Source organism: Mya arenaria, chromosome 10 (genome assembly GCF_026914265.1).
Source record: "Mya arenaria isolate MELC-2E11 chromosome 10, ASM2691426v1".
NCBI lineage: Eukaryota > Metazoa > Mollusca > Bivalvia > Myida > Myidae > Mya > Mya arenaria.
Window position 1 is genome coordinate 11141270 of NC_069131.1, and position 15859 is coordinate 11157128.

General features: G+C 32.5%; 1 protein-coding gene across 1 annotated transcript; it reads left to right on the top strand.

The window, feature by feature from the left end:
* The first annotated feature begins 643 nt into the window (after window positions 1-643).
* On the top strand, window positions 644-15650 carry LOC128206149 (zinc finger protein 704-like). Its single transcript, XM_052908444.1, has 7 exons — window positions 644-1296; window positions 5583-5764; window positions 6085-6302; window positions 7263-7369; window positions 7653-7824; window positions 8693-8833; window positions 9495-15650. Exons 1-7 carry the CDS (start codon window positions 785-787, stop codon window positions 9726-9728), a joined length of 1566 nt encoding a protein of 521 aa, XP_052764404.1. The 5' UTR covers window positions 644-784; the 3' UTR covers window positions 9729-15650.
* The last annotated feature ends 209 nt before the right edge of the window (window positions 15651-15859 follow it).

The following is a 15859-nucleotide window of genomic DNA, read 5'->3' on the forward strand; positions in this document are numbered from 1 at the left end:
ATGCTTACATATTTTTGTAAGTCACGTGAAGCACCTAGATTCCAACCAATAAAAATAGTGAAAGGAAAATAGCAACCGCCATTCCAGTAGCTGGAATTACACACCGTCAGAATTAAATTTTCCAAAATTGCATGCAAAGAAATTAAAAGGTTCTAGCTATGTCAACAATTCTATTTCAGAATATTTGTCTCAACGTTATTGCGACATTATCGGTAATACCTGTTGTGAAATGATAAGCAAAAAGCGACTAATATGGTACCATCTAAAAATAACCTGGTAGTCAATTTATTTGACCCATATAAACAGAGCAGCCTGATTTTGATTGACAGATCTGTCAAAAGAATAGTTATTAGGTCAAACTGTGAAAAAACGTGAAAATTCGCCAAAACTCAACTCATCGACACTTTTTAACGAATTGAATCACCTCTTTAACTGCTTTTGTAAAGTAATCGGGCTCTGATTGCTCGTATTTTTGATGTTTTGCGGCAAAAACAGCTGATCTCAGCCGCCTTGACATTAGGCTAAGAATAGTTGACCAATGAAATGCACAAAATATTTTGCACTGATCCAATGAAAACGCTCACAGCTGATCACATGGTTTTGTTGATATCGTCAAGAAATCCCACCCACAGAAGGCATCAAAACAAACCGGCGAAGTTACCGGCATATGTTTACGGACGCAAATCTTGAATTAAATGAGGAGAAGTGCATAAACTGTTCTTGGAGACATTGAGTATGAATAGAGAACTTGTGTTTTGTAAACTTTTGTAAGAATTGGTGCACAATGTTTGGCAGTAGAAGACTTGCAAAAAGGTCAATCGTGGGAACCCGGGTCGCCGCAAAATGGCAAGATGGCCGGTATTACGCCGGGGTAATTAAGGGGGTATACGCAGAAGAGACACCTTTTACTGATGCAGTCTATACAATTTTGTTTGAGGATGGTTATGAGAAGAGTACCCCCTCAAAAAGTATAGTTGGACCAGGGTTTCAACCATGTTCTACATGTGTGCTGAAAAAAGGTCAGAAGGCCTTCTTGACATTGAATGGCAGGGAGATTAGTGGGACAGTTATAAATCATGCAACTGACATGGACGAGGTCTTGCTGAACGTCCAGCTCGTAAATGGTGATGAAATTGACATTATTAAGCGTATCGATGAAGTTCGCCTTCTCAAGAGTCGGAAGTCTGCGCGCCTGCAAGACCAGGACACAGATTATTCCAAAATGGCAGACCTTCAGCTGACAGAGGCAAGAAAAAGAACTGTTTCTTCTGGGATCGACATGCCGAGCAAATCAGTGTAAGTAATCATCTTTCGATACTTAGCTTTAAACTATCAAGGCACGACAAGTAACCAAGTATACATACATCAATCTAATTCCCCTTTCAATGATGTTAAAGTTATGAGGAAAGGAAATTAAAACATGTGTGAATTGGTCCCTGAGTAGAAGTTCTATCTGTGTAGGAAATGAGGCAGCGGGCATACATTTGGGACTGCATGTAGCAGTTACAGCAGGACCAATCTGAAACATTTAAAAAAAGGATATTTGCTTTAGAGGTGGCAGGTCATGGATTCAATAATTGAACGGTCAAACCACCATGGTCATACCAAACAATTTAAACTTTATACTGGTTTCCCTTCTTAATGTGTTGGCTTGGCCTCCCTGATAGCCTCTTAAATTGGACACCAGTGCAGACATACTGGTTTCTACTCAGGAAACATACTTGCATGCATTAATGGTCTTTCTTAAACACTTAAAAGGAAACAATTTTCAAGACAATTTGTTTGTCATCTGTCAGTACATGAGGAATCTGGAAAGGTTTGAATGAATATTTGAATTGATTTGATGTGAATGGTGTTTTAATATGACAAAACTTGTTTCATTGCAAGCCATGGCATATGTACTTGTGATGTATTTTTTGGTAACTTAAAGTTTGAGTGCCCATTGTACTATAGACTATCACTCTATATGTGACTGATCACAGGGTATATTCTCTCTCACTCTATATATATATAAAATACTTATATACATATAGGCTAGAATAAATAAAAATAATATTGTTTCTGTCGGCACTATTGGAGTTGTATTACTTAATAATTATATTTATTATAATTTTTTAAAATCATAGGGGAACAATAGCAAAGAAACATGTTTTTTTCCTCATTTTTATCGTAATACCCATTGTTAAATGTTTTTAAACAATTATATGTTATCAAAAATATATTATTTTTTTCATCAATATTTTTGTTTTTCAAGCATCATAACATGACAATGTCAATACAATTGTTGAAAATTAATTGTTACAGTAATTAGAATTGATAAATAAGCATTTCAAACATAACCAGATTCAATCCAAGATAACATTTGATATTATCACATGTATATTAATACATTACTCGACATTTTGTGATGTTACTTATTTCATGTAAAAGTAACTTTTTTGTGAATACATGTATTTCATTATTATATTATACCCTATTTGTAGTGATATTAGAGTGTATTTTATAATGAATATATCAGGCATAAATGACTTGTGTTTCAAGTACTCTCTTAACATCATGAAGAATGTTTGAAGACAATAATATCTATTTGACATTGCCTTCATATTTAGTTCGTTCTTGCATCTTGAGCTAAATTGCAGTAATTGTTGCTTGTTAATGGTCAGATGAAAGGTCATAGCCTGCAATCTAGAATTGTTCATGCAATGACCACCGGACTGTGAAGTAGCTAGATAAGGCTATCCTTGAATAGAAATATGTTTACAGTGGCTGACCAACTTTCTGAAATTGCCCCTACTCGTTTGTTTTATGACCTTCAACTAGGGAACAAACTGAAATGTGATGTTCTCAAGTCTCACCAGTAATTAACTCATCATTTAGTCTTAAAATAAATTCTGACCTACCAACCAAATGAAAAATAACTACTGGTAGTTTTTGCCATCTAGTACGTATATGCACTATATGAAATAGCTCATGAGCAAGTATGAGTATGGAAGAAGTCTTATAAGACAAGGGAGACTGTGAACCATTTGTTTTTAAAGATGGCCTTACTAGTAAAGCCCTGCAGATCAACTGATCAAACAGATTTGCAATACACAACATTTCAATACACATCTCTCAACACCAGGTGAGGCAGGTCAATACACATCCCACCAGGTGTTATGTAGCCTTTGATCATAAGCTGGCTTGTCAGTCTATTAGTCAATACACAACTGTGGGACTGGTCAGTTTTGAAAGGTTACATCACAGACTGCATGCTTCACTCCCTAGGGGTCAATTTGCACTAATGACTGATTGATAAATGACAATATTGATACCTGAGTTTTAATTAATATTTGATATACAATTCCATTAAAAGTGCATTTGCCTAAAAAGATATGAAAATAAGATGTTAATAATTAGGAAAACAGATGTTTGTGCCATTATCAAAAATGCATTTTTAATAGAAAAAAGTAATTAAATATTTTCCGAGTTAAAAATTTGGTGGAAAATAAAATACAATTAGTTGAACTATTATAATAGTGGTCATCAAACATTTGACCCTTTGATACAATGAAAGTAAAACATATTACGTTTATACCATTCATAAACTCCATAATCTATGAGATAACCGGTCATTGCAATGGTCAGTTCATTGGACTGAGAGGTTATTGACCATTATACTGACCATTTTACCTGTGCAGTCATAGAACTCAGGTGAGAAGAGTTTATGTAAACTAACCCCCGGATATTTGCAAGTTTTAGCGCTTTAATGTGCATTTGTAAAATCTTTACTCTAAGCATTCCAAGGTTTATCACACTCAACCAAATACAGCTGTAATAATCTGTTTCTTTTGACTACATGTATATGTTTATGCATACATTGAACATAAATTGATTTATTTTTTATATCATTTGCTTACATCAGATATACCGGTACATGTATATTTCATGATACTCTTTAGATGATTATTAAACTCATGACATCTGTTTAATCAGAACTGAAAGTCATGACAATTAATTGATAAGTACCTGAAGCGTAAAGTAGGTCAGAATACATTGGCCCAGATCTGTTTACCATCTATTACATTAAGCAAAATGTATGTAGCTATTAATAAATACTATGTAATGAAGGCATTAGGTTAGGTATATTTATGGAATTACTATTTTAAGTTGATTGATTACAGCAATTATAACACTGAAAAGTTAACAATTTAAATGCATGATGATAACAACATATTTTAACAATGTTAATTCTATACTTCAGTCATATGATTTTTATTTTTTTTATTCCAAAGGCACAATATAGGTTACACACATGATAGATGCAAACATTTTTTAATTATAATGCATTATTATGTTTAACGCTTTTGACCTAAATGATTAAAAAAACCCAAAGGATATGTTTTGTGTACTTATGAAAAATATAAGCAATTTTTTGGCACTTTTTAGCTCGACTATTCGAAGAAAAGGTGGGCTATACTACTCGCCCTAGCGTCGGGGTCGGCGTCCAGTTAAAGTTTTAGGGCAAGTTGGGATTTTCACTTTTAAGTCCAATACCATTCATTCAATTGACTTAATACTTCACACAGTTGTTCAGAGCCATCACATAATGAGGTTAGATAACTCCATATTATTCTTTACACAGATTATGGCCCCGGATTGACTATGAAACTTAGGTTAAAGTTTTAGGGCAGGTGGGGATATTTATAAATAACTTCTATATACCCTTCATTCAATTAACTTAAAACTTCACACAATTGTCCAGGACCATCACCCAATGAGGTTACATAACTCCATATCCTTAATACAAGTTATGGCCCCTGATTGACTTAGGTTAAAGTATTAGGCAAGTAAACGTTAAGGGCAAGTTGGGATTTTATTCAATACACTTAATAAAATTCAAAAGTATTTACAACCATCTTACAACAAGAAACATAACTCCATTTTAACCCTAAATACAAATCATGTTACTTGATTTTTTTTAATTTCTTTTGACAGGCACATGTTTACATTCTTAACCAGTTTTTTACCAAGAGAAAACAAGGAGGGCTATACTATATGGCCCTTGAATTTTTTTTTATTTTTTTTTTTAAATTTATTTTAATTTCTTTTGAAAGGCATATTTGTATATTTTTTACCACATTTTCATAATGGGAAATCAAGTTATTTGAATGACTTGCATCATTTTTGGGGGGCTGGGAGGGCAGCATTAAAGTCACCTTATGTATTGAATAATTTTAGTTAGGTTTGACATAAATAGACCAAACTTGGTAGTATTACATTGTTATTGTATTCACTTCGAAGTCAAAGCGGCGAAGTCGAGCGCAGTCTTATGACAGCTCTTGTTTAGGGTGAAGTTATGGCGTGACTCGACTATTAATTAATTTTTTTATTATGAAATATTTTTTGAACTGTACACTAATGATATGCTTTTTTTGTTTTGATCATTTAAGTCAAATGGTAATGATTTGAGGCAACAGAGCAAAAGGCTTGGTTTTACTGTTGTCCATTTAGTTCCTATCTAAAAGGTCATTTAGCTATAGTCATAAATTTAAAAGCAAATATCAAAGCAATATAACATTGTTTTTTCATTTACATTCTAGTCAGCATGGTTACCGCACCATTCACTTGGCAGACGACACAGATGGAAACACAAATGGTACAGTGGGTTCGGACGAGAGTTCGGAGGATGTTGAGATGATGGATGAGAACATCGCTGCTCTAGTGTTGACCAGTCTCAGCTGTAGTCCCCAGTCTCCGCAGTTTACCGCCCAGGACTTCAGAGGTATGCAGGGTGCATGGAGTCTTATTTTTTAGGTTTGAGCTGAAATTATCACTTCGCATTAAAAAAACAACAGAAATGTTTGTACGTAAGACAATGACCAATTAAATTCTTACATGGTAAAAATAAATTCTGTATATATGATTCAGGTCATATTGGTTTCATTTACCACTACATTAAATTATTCTTACACTGATAATGATAAATATATTAAAACATTACTATTCCCTTTTATAAACAATTTTCAAGAGTTTCATCAAAGAAGTCGGTTGCTTTTCACATTTTAACAATGATCTTTACTGTTTTATAATTCATCTTAACAGATTTCACACGGAATGGGCACCTGTCCTCCAGCGTGGCTAGCAGTGGTTTCCATAGCAACCAGTCAGAACACAGCGATCCCTCGCCTCCAACGCCAAGCCATCTTAGCGAGTCAGCTCCAGCAACCACGAGTGCCATGTTTGATAAGTTCCAGCAGGATGAGGGAATCGATGTCACAGACGTCAAACCTGATGGCACAGATAGTGGCTCACCAAAACAGGTAAGGGCTATTCCATATATCAACATATAATCCCCGGGGGGAAGGCACCCCCCTACAGAAGCAAATTTACCCTTGTGGGGTCCAAATTAGTGAAAAAAGACACCCACTACTATACTATTTAAATAATTGCCTCCCCCCCCATGGATTATATGTTTTACTGGAATAGCCCTAAATGTAGCAAAATGACAAAACTATGAGATTATTGTTTTTTTAAACTAAAATGGATGTAGAACTTTATTGAAACAGGTAGCTGATCAAAAAGGCAGAATGATAAGATTCAAATTGTAAACTTATTTTAAGAAAGTATAAATGTGATAAAATTACTTAGTAAAATTCATTGAAATGACAGCTTATTGCACCAATAATGCGTCCACTAAGGAAATTGTAAATATTTATAAAAAACACCCAGAAAAAACCCTTCCTGATAGACTACAAAATGTTTTGTTTATTTCTATAAAAATGAACATGTTGCTCTGGAGTATTTCAGGCAAAAACTGTCATTTTGCTGAATTGTTAAAATCGATAATTCCCTGCTGGTAGAAATATGGCGCAACAAGTGCAATTTCAATATTGCTGATCAATTGCTCATTTTCAGAGAAAACATTACTTTCCCTATTATGAAGCTTCATTTGAACACAAAATACCATTTGTATGAAAAATAATCATATGAAATGATTTGTTTCCTGCAAAAGAATGTGCAACTTTGCGTTTGAAATAATCCAATATCATCAAAGCTATTAACAGTTTTATAGCAAATTTCATTTATAATACTTTTTACCCATTCTGGTCCATTCTCATTGAATTTATTTTTTCTCAACAAGGGAGAAAACCAATACATGACTGAACTAGAGATTTCAGGGGAGGTAATATTGACCCTCAGAAAAACATGGGATTTTTTTTAAATGAATGAATTAATCTCCCTTAGTATTATAAACTCATGACATTTTTATTGTATTTTAGATTCAGAGCCAGAAGAAGACTATGTATCAATGTACCTGGCCTGGCTGTAATAAAATCAGCGCCACCTGTGAGGCAATTGAAAAGCATGTGAGGGACACTCATCTCGGGTAAGACTTTTACATTTACAATACTTATAAATCCACCTCATTTTTTCACAAATTTATTTATTTAGGAATTTATGTTTTTTTAATTCTAATTGAGAACATGAAATATCCCACTTCAAAAAAGCAAAGGGAGGAAAAAACATTAAGAAATAGATGATCCAGATTCTGTCATACCAGTATGATCATACAATTAAATGAACAAAGTATGTTTAGTTTATACAAGTTATCAAACAATTCTCCTGTAAGCTACAAATGTACTTGTAACAAATCATTCATTTTGCTGCAGGTCAGACACAGAGAACGAGGAGGACTTTTACTACACCGAGATAGAGGTGAATGTGGACAACGTCACCCGCGGGTTCTCTGACATGTGTACATCAGCATCATCACCCCCGGCAACTGGCAGTGCCCCTGCCACACCCAGCTTTGTGATCCCGGACCATGACTACCAGAAAAAGGTAGGCAATGAGATAGATGACAGTGGTTGTGGGAACAAGCAATCAACTTTCGCTGGATCCTTACACAGTGTGTGTGTACCACGTGGTAAATTGTGTCATAAATGCTATGTCGGAAGGCAATATTTTGCTTCGAAAGAAGACATTTAACAAAGATAACTTCACTATTTCTTTACCATTTTAAATGAAACATAGCGCAGTCTACGCTGCTTACGGAGCCCCGCATTCGGTCTTTTACCAGAGTTTGATTGCGAGTTTAGTTTCTTAAAACACTTCGAAAAACCTTTTCACAATACGGCCGTCTGACGGAGCACTGTCAAAATAATATTTCGGAAACAGGTTTGTCGAAGTGTTTGATAAAACTAATCACCTTATGAAACTTTGGTAATAAAACAATGACAGGGCTCTTTAAACGGCATAGACTGCCCTTTGTTTTATTTAAAATGTTGCAGTATAAGAATTTTTGATTTAAGTCTTTATTTTAAGTAAAAAGTTGCATTCCGATGTAGCATATATGACGTAATATATAACATGGTATACACACACTGATATATGTTCCCCTGCCTGTAAGCTGTATCCCTATCCCACAATTTTGCACCTTCGATTTTTTTAAATTTTTAATGACTGTTTAAATATATAACGTATTACAAGTGTTGGCATACATAGTTTTACTGATTCCATGAACTGAAATCTAACAACTAAAAATAATAGTTTTACTGAACTATAGACAATCTTGTTCTTTATAGGTTTTGTGAATTGATAAGAATATGTCAGTTATTCAGTGTGTACTTAATATTTAGAGATTTACACAAAGGTGTTTTGTGCACATTACATATAATTCTCAAAATGGTAATTGTTTTGTCTGTTCCAGGAGTTTCGTCAGGTGTTTGCATCCAGTGTCCCGTCAACAAGCGCCTTCTTAGGCCACACCCATGCCATGCCCATCCCCATCAAGGTGTCCGAAATACAACGCTCACTCTCATGGCAAAACACACACACTTATGCAACAAGTGTAAGTACATGTATTAACATTGTGAGCAAAATAACCTTTCTGAGAGAATTTTCGTTAATATTTGCTGAATTATGATTTTGATTTTGTACTCAAATTAAAGTTATAATCTATCGCACAAATCATTTGTTCAGAATGGCACACTTGAAATTTTGACATGAATAAAATGTATGGTGTAACATTTACTTTATTTTGAATATGTAATTGAGTTATTAGCACATAATTGTTATCCAGGAGGGTGTATTAGACTTAGTAGATTATAACAGAAATCAGAGTAGAATTCTATAATTCCTTATTTACTGTTGTGCTGATAACCATTTTTGTTATATATGTATACATTATGGTATAAATCACATAGAAGGCATGTTTTGACATAATATAAATTTCATTTAAATGACACATTTATTTCTTATCTGTCAAAATGTTTACATCATGCAATGATATTTATTAGACCGGACTTCAGCACAGTTGAATACAGCTGTATGGCTAGGTAGAATATGGACAAGCGTATTTTGCCATATGCATTGTTTTCAGATTAAAGATGCATATATAATAAATAAAGATATTTTTAAAACTTCACTTTGAATTCTTTTCAAAAAATTTAGAATTGAATAGATTGCTAAAACAATCTAAAAAATGACCATCATATATTTTGAAATTTTAGCCGTCACCTCCAATTCGCATCTCAAACCGCCCGAGCCCTCAGGAACGTCTTCAGCAGCACCAAGCCCAGTCCCCGAAACTCCACACAGGCTTCCCAACATCCAAATCTCTCTCCATCCACAAGAAACCTCGCTCAGAGGTGCGTAAGTGCCGTAAGGTGTACGGCATGGACAACCGGGACATGTGGTGTACGCAGTGCAAATGGAAGAAAGCTTGTACAAGGTTTCTAGACTAAGCCAATTGGTTCTTGGGTTGAGTCACTGTTTTCAGGACCAAGCCTCTTGATTCTATGGCTGAGTCTTTTGTGTTTGGGACTAAACCACTTGATTCTTGGGCTGACTTACTTGTTTCCTTGACTTAGTCTTTTGATCCTTTAACAGAGTCAATTGTTGCCTTGACTAAGCCACAGGATTCTTGGCCTGAACTGCTTGGTTTCTTGGACTAAGCAACTGGTTGAGTCAGTTGGTAACAGAACAAAAAAATCAGGGGACATTTTAGACCTTGGATCTGAAGTTTGGGGAGATATTTTGTATGAAAAGGTATTGATTGAAACACAGAAAAAAACAAAGCTGAATTATTCCAGAAGCAGTTTGGAAAAAGTAAAGGTCTCATCAAGAACATTGGCCTATATTTATACTGAAAAATCTATTTTTCATGAATTTCAAGTAATTTAGTTTTTAGTCACTTCTAAAATGTTTTAAAAGAATCTTTAGAGGTACATGTACATGCATTTCTAGACACCTGTAAAAAGGTGCTATATTTTAGTTAAACACGATAGAATGATGAAATATTTGACAAGAAACTTATTAGAACTCTGGTAGTCTACATAGAATTAGAAAAGAAGTTAACAACCCAATATGAAAATAAATTTACAAGAAAGCATTATTACATGAAAGTTAGTGATTTGTTATCTGATTGACAGAATTATTTATGATTTACAGACTTTTCACCACACTGACCGATGCATTATACATTTTCTAAAAGGAACCATAAACTACGTATGTTTGAGAAGCCCTGTACATACACTTGTGATAATATCAAATATTTTAGAGTATGAGAGTTTTTTTGTTTGTCTCATATTAAATTGTGCTAATACGTCGATAAACCTCTGCTATTGGAAGTATTGTTTTGGAGAATGCAAGGGGCGGTATTCATACAACATCTTAGGTCACTTCCTTACTTAAGTAATTTTTCTAAGTTAAGTATCTTACTCATCATTTGATACAATAATTTAATAGCTGAAATACTTTATTTTCATTAATTTTATTGAATTTATATATTCTTTCATTTGAAAAATATAGATTTTAATTTTAAGAAAATTTTAAGAAATCAACTTCAGTAAAGAAATGACTTAATATGCTTTATGAATACCGTCCACTGTTAAACTTGTTACTGTTTGATTATTTATTTGAAATTATGAAACTTAAAATTTTGATTTATATGTTTAAAACTTTTCTTAAAGAATTTTCTGTCCTTTTAGCCGTAATGGAAACTTTTATTTAACATCTGGAATTAATGCAATATTTACAACAATATAAACACAGCAACGATTAATTTAGATACAAAATAAAAAGAAGAAGCATCCGATTATGATTTTTTTTAGATTATAATATATTAAACATTGTAATTTTTAAATTTTGTATTGTAATATTTTTTTAAAAACATATTGATTTTTAAATACTTCAATTTCCATATTTTCATGCAGGGTCAATATTTAAAATATTATGTGGGTAACAACTTCAACCAATGGAATAAACAAATACTGGATATTGTTGAATTTAAGGCAAAAGTACAATTTCATCTTCAAGATGTAATGTTGCCAGGATTTAAATCTGAATGCATTTTCCCATTGATTAATGCCTATCTGCATGGTGGTTCATAAGGAGGTATTGTTCCTTCTTTTTTCCACAACCTTCAAGGCATTCAAGTTTAATCTAAAAGAAATTGAATGTTTGTTAAATGCAAACATTTTCATAACAAACATAATTCCAAATCTTGATCTACAATGGTTGAATTTATTTTTGAATAAAAGCAGAATTTATTATCTTTAACTGAACAGATCTCTTTACAAGGAAGTATTGTTTTAAAGATTTTGTTTAATCCTGATTGTATGTTATTACATGAAGTGACACAAAATGCTTGTTTAATCATGGATTATCTCCCATTCTGCCATTCATTTGAGCCGGTGAAATGTTGTTTTTAATCTGTATGTAGATAGATGTTTATATATATTGTCTGTAAATATCTTTGTTAAATTTAAATCTGATTATTTTAACTGTTACATGAACCCTGTGCTTTAACTTTTGTTATTTTATTATATTTTTGTTTTTAAATAGTATATTTTGCATTTTGGGACAAAAATAAAATGAACTACAATAATTATAGCATTTGTCCCTATAAACAATCCTCATTGAGAAGCTCTCCACAAGTACCAGTAATAGTACGATATATACCTTATTTTTTGTCCAGTTTTGATTTGTATTTTTGGCTGTCCAATTATATATCAGTAAATTTTTCAAACAACCAAGATCTCTTAAATTATAGATTTTTTCTTTATATTTTTTTTATAATTCTGTAATATTTACGAACCTAAGGTAAACAAGATTTCAAATTGGATTGAAAACAAACATGGTGTAGAATTTGTCATTTATTTAATTCTAAGATTTCATAAAACCATTATCTACTTATCATGTATGCAAAACCCCATAATAAATTAGTACGAGTAGAGAGGCTGTAAAGCACTACTTGAACGTCCGCTTGTATGGCTAGCTATGCAGAGAAGTTAAAGTTGCAGTTAATGGTCTTTGAACTTGTGTGTGAAATCTCGCTTAACTCTCACATAAAACATTTTCCTTGTGGTTTTAATATGATTTTTCTGTACACCTTGCACGAGCCTACACATATCTGTATGATGTACCCGGTAGGTCATATTTTTTTTCTGGATAACGACTATGTGCTTTTTAAAAAAACCCATACCTGGCTGATCTAACAATCAACAAGAAGTTTGGTTTACCAGTTTGCGCAGTGGTTAGCTCACTCACTTCTCACCTATGCATCCCCTGTTTGATTCCCGGTCCGGGTGTGAGTTTGGTTTGTGGTCACCAAGCCAGACAAGTGGGTTTTCTCCAGATTCTCCGTTCCCCTCACAAAACAAGACCACACTCTTGCGCAATATCTCGCCAACGAGAGTGACTTAGCATTAATGTTAATATAACTTCTTCGTTATGCTTGTAAAATAAATAAAGTTTCAACTAACTAGAAGTTCACACATACAATTACACATACAAGTAGTGTTTTGCAGTCTCTCTTTCGTTGACATTATGTCTTTCATCATTTAACACATACCAATTTCACATACCGGTTTGCATAACTTCTTAAAATGATCTCAACTCCTCGAAATGAGTGATTTATTAGAAATGAAAGTTTAGATTACCCAAATACATTATTTATGATAACATTATTATAACCACAGCATTATGAAAATGTTATGTTGGGAATAGATGATGGGATCATAGCAGTAAATGTTGTCTTTATTAGTAGTGAACAATAGAACAATGGATAAATGGCAATGTGACTGTTTCCGACAGCAATTCAATTTTCTCAGGGTTTATTAATGTCGTAGTCTTTCATGCAGTAGTGGAATAGGAATAAAAGTTTCTCTTGATTAACTGGCTGATTTTCAATAATCATAAACATTTAATCAATGTTTGTATGCTATGTTTTTGGTGATATTTTATTTCCGGTTACTTTTACTTGCAGTCTGTTAGTTTGTTTTATGAACTTTGTTAATAACTATTATTTATGCAACTTTGACCTGTTGATAAATCTTTTTTATCCATAAAAGTGGTTTTATTTTATTGTAAAGAAATACCTTTAAAGAAAACTAATCTTAACTTAATTGTGGGCTTTGTGTAGATTGTTCTAACTCAATTCAGAATAGAGGGCATTACAACGGAATTGTGCTCACAGTGCTATATTAGTGGCAAAAGCTTTGTAAAGTTAAAATGAGCAATTACGGAATAAGTATGTTTTAATTTTTTGTGTAATGTTCCCACATTGTTTGGTCACATTAAAGATGCACCCTTACTGCCAAATAAGATTTACCACACTTAATAATATTGTTTTACTATTCCAAAAAGGATGAATAGATGTAAAAAACAATGGTTCTTATGATGGATACCGAGTTTAACTTAAAAGAAATGAGCATAAAACACTGTATTTTTACCTTATGTGACTATGGTAGACCACAGTAAATCTTTTAGCGTTCACCAATCTTTTAATATTTTTGAGTGTTCTGCTATTACGGTAATTAAATACACGGTTAAAATCTTGTTATCAGTAATTTATATTTTCCATAAATGCATTATTTAGTAAGTAGTTAACGGTGTCTCTCAAAAATGATATTTGTTATACATGTGTCTGTATTGGTTTTGAATAAGAGTGTCACTTTAATGTTTGCTTCAGGCAACAATTTTAAATGTACAGAATCTTATTTCATAGTATGTATTCATTAGCATTAATATCAGTGCATGTCGTTGAAATATCCTGTGGGCTTGTTTGTGAATGGATGGATTAAATGTTAGTGTATTATAATGGAACTACTTTTACCTTTAATCCACATTTACAAAATATTGATGCATGTGTTTAAGACTGAAACTAGCAGAAGAGTCCGATAAAAATCACTTGTCCAGACGCTAATTTTGTTATGTATGCAAAAAAACGTCTTTAATTCTATTCAAGCTTGCATTTTGATGTAAGGTAATAGATTCCTTGTATGCATTGTTGTACAAAGTTGTGTATTAGTAAGCAATACTTTACATCAAAAATCCCCAATAACACCATTGGGCAGTACAAAATTACAGTTAGATATTTGTTGTTGTCTTTCACAAATATAAAAGACGTCGTTTGGATTACTGGGCATTATATTGTAAATAGATGTTAAATTTTCATCTCCAACCAAACTGAGATTGGTAGACTAGAAATAAAAGATGAATGATTTCGGACAAAGTGAACTAAAATATTTCTTCACTGTTTTTTTTTCCTCAAAATTTTGCCAAAAAAATGAATATCTGTGTGTTCAAACAAGCTCTAAATGGAGTGAGCCTTTCTTTTAATAAATTGGTTGGATAGACTTTGTAAATAAGTTATATTCTGCTGCAGTTACAACAGTGTAACATAATGTGCTTTCTTACAAAACTGATTTTATGTTTAATGTCACTAAAAACATTTAATAGCTCTACTGGCCAAAGCCATGTGTCCATCAACAATTGCTTTTGAACGCGATAAAGTCTTCAGTTCTGGTTGTATTTAAATCAAACTTATAAAGTAGTAAGACAGCCGTGATAACTTGTGCGCCTAACACTGAAAAAGTGTATACACTGTCTTCATTACATATAGAAGGAAAATATCTCAGGAATATTTGCTTTTAAGGATAACATTCTGTGACATACTTTTTTTGTTTACATTGATTTAGGGTAAAATAAAAGCATTTTTTTCAAATTCTGTTGCTTGAAAAAACTATTTAAATTGGTTGTGACATTGCACATAAAATCAGTTTTAAATGGCTTTTCCCGGTATATGAAAAATAGCCCAAATTGTGATAAAAAGAAGCAATTTAGTGCAATAGGAAACAGTTGCCATGGGAACTGTTTGTTTTTAAAAACTTTTTTAAAAGGCCTATGCTGTGCATAGCTTTTTTTTTGTGCGTAAAAAATGGTTTGTGATTTAATAAATAAAATGTGAAAAATTATTGGCAGATATGCATTTGTAAATTTTAGGAGGATTTTAGCACATGTATCTTTGGAATCACTAAAATTGATTGTAGTTATAATTTTAGATATTCCATTGTAGATTTTACCATGGTAGAAGAGCAGTGACAATATCATATCTGTTTATTTAAGTTTTAATTCTAAATATGTGATTTTATGTTGTTTTGTTAATTTGCTGGGTACAAAAACTTTGTTAAATGCTATACATGAAATTAAAAATTTTAGAATTGAAAATGACAGTTAAAGTTGAGTGTTTTACGAACTGGACAGTTAAGTGAATGTATAGTTTCATGAATACTTGTGCATGTTTGTTATGATTGATATTTTGTTGTTTTAAAAACCATAGCTTACATTATTGGATTTTGAAAATTAAACATATATTCGACTTATATTTGTTGTGATTTATCATCTTTCACTATTGTGCGTTTAACGTTCTATAGAATGCTTTTCTTAAATTTCCCCTTTATTAATCTTTTTTTTTCAATGAAATTTGAAAAATAGTTTTGAGATTTCGCATTGTGCAATTTAATGTTTCCTTTACATACATCTTAAAATTTATTTTAAAATAAAAAAAAAATTGACTTTTTATGCCTCCAAC

Coding starts and splice junctions, on each gene's coding strand:
- LOC128206149 (XM_052908444.1), top strand. CDS start 785: ATGTTTGGCAGTAGAAGACTTGCAAAAAGGTCAATCGTGGGAACCCGG. Junction 1,297..5,582: donor GACATGCCGAGCAAATCAGT/GTAAGTAATCAT, acceptor TTTACATTCTAG/TCAGCATGGTTACCGCACCA. Junction 6,303..7,262: donor ATAGTGGCTCACCAAAACAG/GTAAGGGCTATT, acceptor ATTGTATTTTAG/ATTCAGAGCCAGAAGAAGAC.